At 43.4% G+C, this 6697-nt stretch overlaps 1 protein-coding gene across 1 annotated transcript in view; it reads left to right on the plus strand.

The window, feature by feature from the left end:
* Positions 1-6152, plus strand: part of LOC128744387 (zinc finger protein ush) — a 168895-nt gene extending 162743 nt beyond the window's left edge. The window contains exons 4-9 of the mRNA XM_053841367.1: positions 2079-2417; positions 2480-3458; positions 3519-3733; positions 3795-4125; positions 4192-4346; positions 4414-6152. Of these exons, the coding sequence (XP_053697342.1) occupies positions 2079-2417; positions 2480-3458; positions 3519-3733; positions 3795-4125; positions 4192-4346; positions 4414-4909 (2515 nt within the window). The 3' untranslated portion in view covers positions 4910-6152. The remainder of the gene's footprint in view (positions 1-2078; positions 2418-2479; positions 3459-3518; positions 3734-3794; positions 4126-4191; positions 4347-4413) is intronic.
* Positions 6153-6697: the final 545 nt, after the last annotated feature.

Here is a 6697-nt window from a genome sequence, read left to right on the forward strand (position 1 = left end):
CGGCATTTCTGGAGGATCTACCGCAGGGTGAAGGTTTGGTGCGTTGTAGACTGATCCTCCTTGAAGCTGGCCTGATAACTTCCCAGTCCCACAAATCTATTGGCTATTGGCGATATTTTTTTGAAACGATGGTTCTATAATTGATGAAGGGACGGTAGGGGAAAGAAAATGAAAATTTTTGGTGAAGGAGGGGAAAAGCGGAAAGGAAGGGGGGGGGGGTATTGGTACCTATGCATGACAAGTAGTCATTTTGACTCCTACCTTTTGTCCAATGCTGGAAGGTACATGAGTCGAACCAAGCTGTAATCTGAGATACACCTCATGCACCTTCCAGCATTGGACAAAAGGTAGGAGTCAAAATGACTACTTGTCAAGCATAGGTACCAATACCCCCTCCTTCCTTTCCGCTCTTCCCCTCCTTCACCAAAAATTTTCATTTTCTTTCCCCTACCGTCCCTTCATCAATTGTAGAACCATCGTTTCAAAAAAATATTAATATATGTATGACCTCACTCCAAGGTCAAGACTAAAAACTTGAGATTAGTCTATTGGCGATAATCGATAGAAGATGACTTGGGACAGCACTTTGTAGGCGGTATTCAGGATAGTGATCGCTCGGTAGTTCTCACAATCCAGCTTATCGCCTGTTTTGTAGATAGGGTAAATAATCCCGTCTTTCCACTCCTCCGGTAATCGTTCCGTATCCCCAATCTTGTCAATCAGTTAATGCAGACCGCTTTTCCGCTGCTTTGTTGTTCTTTAGCCGCTGGATGGCTTCTTTAACTGTTTGGAACAAATTGAGTAGGGTATTGTCGTTATCGTCGGGCCACTGTTATGGTCGGGCCATCACGATTTTACAGTTTTAGTAACTCATGATATCTATGATAGAATCATTGTAAAACTTCTTACTGTGATAGCTAACTTTTCACAGTATTGTGAGTTTCAATCGTGTATTCAAAACACCCGTACTGAATTCAGTGACTAAATCTTACAAAAAAAAATTTCCAGGCGCAATGAACTTTTCTTCCAGAAATGATTCATGAAATGCAATTATCAAGATAAATTTTGAAAATGTATGAAGTGTGTTGTGCTGCACACGAAGACTATAGGAAAATCCTTTCCAGTAAGGTGTTTGGGAAGGCTAAGGTGAAATACTAGAAAAGTGCTATTTGTAAAGGTCGGGCCACTTGAGTAGTCATGGTTGGGCCCCCATAATTTTCAGCGCAGAAGCGCAATAATCGCTAGAGAATGTCAGTCACGTAAAATGTGATGAAATAAAGCAAAATTAATACGATGAAAACCTAGATTTTTGTTGTTTTTTTGTTATTGTAGGAAAAAAAACTTCGAAAAAGGCGATTGTAACAATATTGATTTCACAAGATCGCCAAAATTTCGCAAAAATGCAGTTAAAAATAGGGTATTTGTACCTATATGAGCCGTTGTTCCCGGATGTCATTCTTTTCATATCTTTATATAGAATTTCAATACGTATGTCTTAGATTTTCTGCGGTGGCCCAACCTGTACAACATGGCCCAACTATAACAACATTTTTTGTCTTTACGTAAATGCCTATAACTTTTTTATTTTTCAAGCAATCAGCTCGACTTTCCGGAAATATACTTTATTCTTAGACCTTTGCAACGATGTATTAAGATTTCCCAAATTCCTTTTGAAACGAAAGTTATGGGAGAATACCAAAACGTGGCCCAACCACGACGACACTCCCCTACATTCCGGAACTAGAATCCGTTCGTCCTCCATTGCCTTTCTGTGTTCCTTATCCTTACCAAGGCGTCTAGCCTTGAGAATTTTCGGCTAATTTACTCGATGTTCACCGCCGCTGTTTTTAAAAACATCGGTGAATCACATTGGGCATAGTAGAGTCCTTTGGGGACGAATCCGATAGTAATCGGGTCGAATTAACGCCTTTTCTAGCTAACTAGACAAAATACAATAAACATGTGGTGCACATCGTGAAAAAATTTTCTTATTCAACGTTATATAAACCTTCCAAACGTAGCCTTGCGTCAAACATACATCCGAGTCTATAAAAACCATTCCGATTTTTTTTAAACAGGTCCTCCCTCGCACCGGGTATTCCCAATCCGGAATCGGCATGCTTCTTTTTCCAAAACGGTACACTTCAACCGATTGCCGTGTCACTGGCCTCGGCTACAGCCGCGGCAGCTGCCGCAGCTGCTACGGCTGCTGCAGCCGCCGCTAGTGCTGCCGTTTCGCAACAACAACAACAGCAACAAATGCAGTCAGGTTCACTTGGTCAACATCCCACGGCGCAACCAAACAGTTCTGGTTCGCACTCTCGCGGTCAGACTCCCAACGTCGGCAGCGAAGGGAGTTCCAACAGTAACAGCACCGGTGAAGTTCTCAAAGCAGTAAACAAACGAGAAAACATCAAGTAAGTTTCCACCAAACAGCCCGCTCAGCTAATCACTTAATTGCAATAATTTTTTTCTGCAGAGAATCTTCAACTCCGTTGGACCTATCCGTCCGGCGGCTGTCTCCCGGAGTGGGTCTCCGAGAGCGTTCACTCTCACTTTCCTCCGCCATATCAGTTGACCAGCTCCGAATGGATTTCGACAGCCTAATGGAGGGTAAAGAGAATCTCTCAGTTAGCGGCGATTCGATCACTCCAGAACAGATCGTCTGCGCCCCGTCGCTACCGGGAAGTCCACCCCTAACGCCATCGCCTAAACGTCGTTCGAACAGTCCACGTGGAGGGGGTGGTGGATCTGTCGGAAGCGTTGCCGGTGCGCGAAGTGAGCGCGATGGCTCCGTCTCAATATCACCACTTACACTGCAGCAACAGCAACAGTTGCTTATGCGACCACTAATTCCCGCAGATATCGCTCTGCGGCTCTCGGCTGCCGATCCAGCACTCAATCTGAACCTCAATATTTTACCCAATTCTCAACTACTCACCAAGCAAGGCGTCGAGTTGGCCCTCCGTCTCTCATCCACAGCCAGCAGCAACAATGCAGACCACGCTTCCAGTAAAAACAGTCTCCCTCAGCCACAGATGTCCCCTTTGCTAAACAACATCTCACCGACCACGAACAGCGTACAGGTACCGGTCCTGTCAAGCACTCCGCAGATCTTCGTCAAGCAGGGTGACTCTAAATGCAAAGAGTGCAATATCGTCTTCTGCAAGTACGAAAACTACTTGGCTCACAAGAAGCACTACTGTTCGGCCCGAAATCTGGATGGCGATGGCGACAATCCTAAAGTGAGTCCACCGATTTCTCCACAAGCGGCGAGTCCTTCTAACTCAGCGGTAAATGCAACCGGTACCGGAGCACAGCGTGCTTCAGTGGGTGGCCAACCTATGGCTTACCAGCAGCTGATATGTGCCGCCTGCGGCATCAAGTTCACCTCATTGGACAATCTGAGCGCCCACCAGATGTATTACTGTCCGAAACGGGTTGACGTTCAAATACCGGTAAGTTATTATTCGATGAAAATTTGAAAATGTAGTTTAACAAATGGGTTTTACTTACAGACTAATGTCACACCACAAAAGGAACGCTGCTCCAAGTGCAAGAGTTTGCATGAACCGGGACAGCCTTGCACGGTAGCCGGCCAAGGGGCCTACAAATGTCCTATTTGTGAAGCAATTAGTCCTAACTCGACGGAAGCTCGTCGCCATATGGATACCCACGGAGGTGTGAAGGCCTTTCGCTGCACTATCTGTCGGTACAAAGGAAACACGCTACGGTGAGTGTTCTGTTCAAACTGTTAGCCAAACAAAACTTAATTGTTGGTTTTTTACTTGCAGTGGCATGCGCACTCACATTCGGATGCACTTCGACAAAAAATCTAATGACTTCAATGAGGAGAACTATATTACCTGCATCCTAGAGGAGGATGGCATTGAGATACCACCGGCAGCCGCCGTAGCTTCGGCAGCTGCAGCTGCTGCGGCTGCTGCCGCTCAACTAATGAATCAGGCAGCTGCAGCGGCTCAAGTCGCTAGTCAACAACCGCCATCGTTGCCGCCACCGATGTTGATCGGTGTTGGCGACAAAATTACTCCAGCTACCGCTGGATCCGGTCAGCTGCATTTCTGCGAACTTTGTCCGTACTACTCCAGCTACAAAATCAATGTGGTGGGTAGAGTGAAGTTCTTTTTGATAATTATAGAATAAAACCTAATTAATACAAACTAATTCAAGGCTCAACATATCAAATTGGTGCACAGCCGGGAACGGCCACCGAACAATTCACCGTTGATCGGTGAAGGCGGTGAGTCGCTAATCTTCAACGGTGAAAGTGGCAGTTCGACACCACGACCACCAGTGGCCAGTACTCCTGGACCCACCGGTAACAGGTGAATTAGCACATCAAAACACAAACCATTCGGTCTATCTAACTGATAATTCTCTTTCAAAAAACAGCGGCATCAAATCTGAACCAGAAGATGACCGCCCGGAAGACCCCGACATCGATGTGGACGTCGTCATGGAAGAACCCGAAGTAATCATCAAAACCGAAGCCACGGATTTGCACGCCAACTCACCGATGGGTTCGCCGGCCCTGCCGTCACTAGTACCAAGCCAATCTCATCCACTGAAGCTAAAATCTCTTCCGACCGTAGTGAATAGCCTGAAAAGTTCCCCGAATCATCAGTCACCACAAGCGAAAACTCCCTCGCCACCATCCTTTCTGGGTGATATCAACCACAGCGGACCGAACTATTGCGCGCCCTGCGATATCACCTTCAACTACGTTAACACATACATCGCCCACAAGAAGTTCTACTGCAAAAACAGTCAACAGGAAGTAAGTGGAAGTCCCGCCGCAGTTGGGGCCCCAGTTAGCATTCGGGCGGCCACTAGTGGCTCCCCGAACAACGTCGTAGCTGTTACCAGAGCAACGGAAACGTCTGTTTAAATAATGCCATTGGAAATGCACCGCTAACCGATGCTCGTTTCCAATGCAAGTCATCGATTAGTGCGATGCGACTGCTAACGAAAAAATCGGGAAGAGGCAATTGTATACGGAGAAAATAAACAGAAATAATGAATTTATGCAGTATACTGCAAAATGTATACGTTTTTACCGGAAAAAATTACTAAACGCAGAGCTGTAAATCGTAAATCAACATACGCATTTGGTATATGTTTAAAAAAATGGACGTTTCTGTGTTATCTGTAATGAAGAGAAAAAAAGCCGTTAGAGTCATGCACGGATTCTTAACATTCTAACAGTTTGTCTTACTAAGCTTACGCGTAATGATTGTTACGATAAACTAAACACTTAGTAGCTCAAATGCTGTGTATATAATAATAAAACGATATCAGAGAAGCGAACGCCGCAAAAGTTATGTTAATCGCTGTTCGCCAATCTAGGTTCTCTAGTTTTAGCTTTCAGTTCAAACCTGTTTTTAATTAATTGTAATATTTTTTTTACCAAAGTTAGCGAGTTGTTTTCAAATTTACCACTTTAATTTGCAACCCAACAAATACGTAGAAACTTCCAATTAGAGTCAAGACTTAATCTATGTTTGCATTTAGTAGAAGCTAATATTAAGCAGCCAGCCAGCGAGCGGTTTGTACATGTAAATTTAGGAGAAGATTCTAGCCTGTCGTCGTCGTATGTAAGTTATAAGCTCGAATTTACCTACTAAAGTGAAATAAGCTTCAAGCAGTAACACAACACTGAATTCTACACACTTGCTAGTACCAAGAATTAAAAAACAACAGATAGATTTCCCATTCAACTGCTCTAAAACCACCATAATAAGCCTAAAGCGAAAGTTAATTGCCATATAAAACATTACCATATTAAAAAGTATCTACACTACACTCACTCGATCCAGCACCGATTTTCTAAAACCGAACCATCAATGAAAAGAAAAGAAAAAACACTCTATAAACAGTTCTCCCCACTAGTAGTTAATCAACCGATTGCATAACACGTTGTAAATTTGATGTGCATCTCCGAAACGGTGTAAAAGAAAGAAATTCGTAACGTTATAGGACGCAAACTAAAGAGAAAAAAAATCAAATGACAATAAATTATTATTTATCAAGCTCTAACGGAATCGAGTAGTGACCATCGAGAACCGAGCAGCAAGCAGGCACATCATCGTGTAGATTGCGTGGTAATTAAGAGAAGAAAACACACATTAGAAAAACCAACGTAGAGAGAGAGAGAAAAGCAGAGAGGCGAATTATTCAAAAGTGAAGAATACAAAAATGGAAATTATTGCAAAAGTAATCTGTAGTTGGCTAACTGATTTTCTGATAAGTGATTATCACTCACACAATTTGTATCATTCATACAATTTTGTACGAAATAGAGAATTAGGAGAATTCAAGGTGACGAAAATCTTTAAGGAAACATCAACGGAGCCGATCATCAGACACGTTCCTGACGTACCTCGTGAACATCGCTGCGAGTGACACATTCTCAATTCGGAAACGGAAGAAAAGCAATGTGGCAATTGAGGATCATCCCCATTTGCAGAAGGTTTCAGGCTAGTCTGGGAGAAACGAGAATTGGTGCATCCTCGATGAGTCTTGATAACTTGAAAGGTAAGCTACCACATGCTTGACAAGCTTCTCAAAGACAACGTAATCGTGCTTATTTAAAAACACAAAAAAAAACTATTATAACTATTATATGCTGTTGCATATATGCATGCTTAAATGTCGTGAGTGTTTCATGCTCGTAGTA

This window comes from Sabethes cyaneus, chromosome 3 (assembly GCF_943734655.1).
Source record: "Sabethes cyaneus chromosome 3, idSabCyanKW18_F2, whole genome shotgun sequence".
Taxonomy (NCBI): domain Eukaryota; kingdom Metazoa; phylum Arthropoda; class Insecta; order Diptera; family Culicidae; genus Sabethes; species Sabethes cyaneus.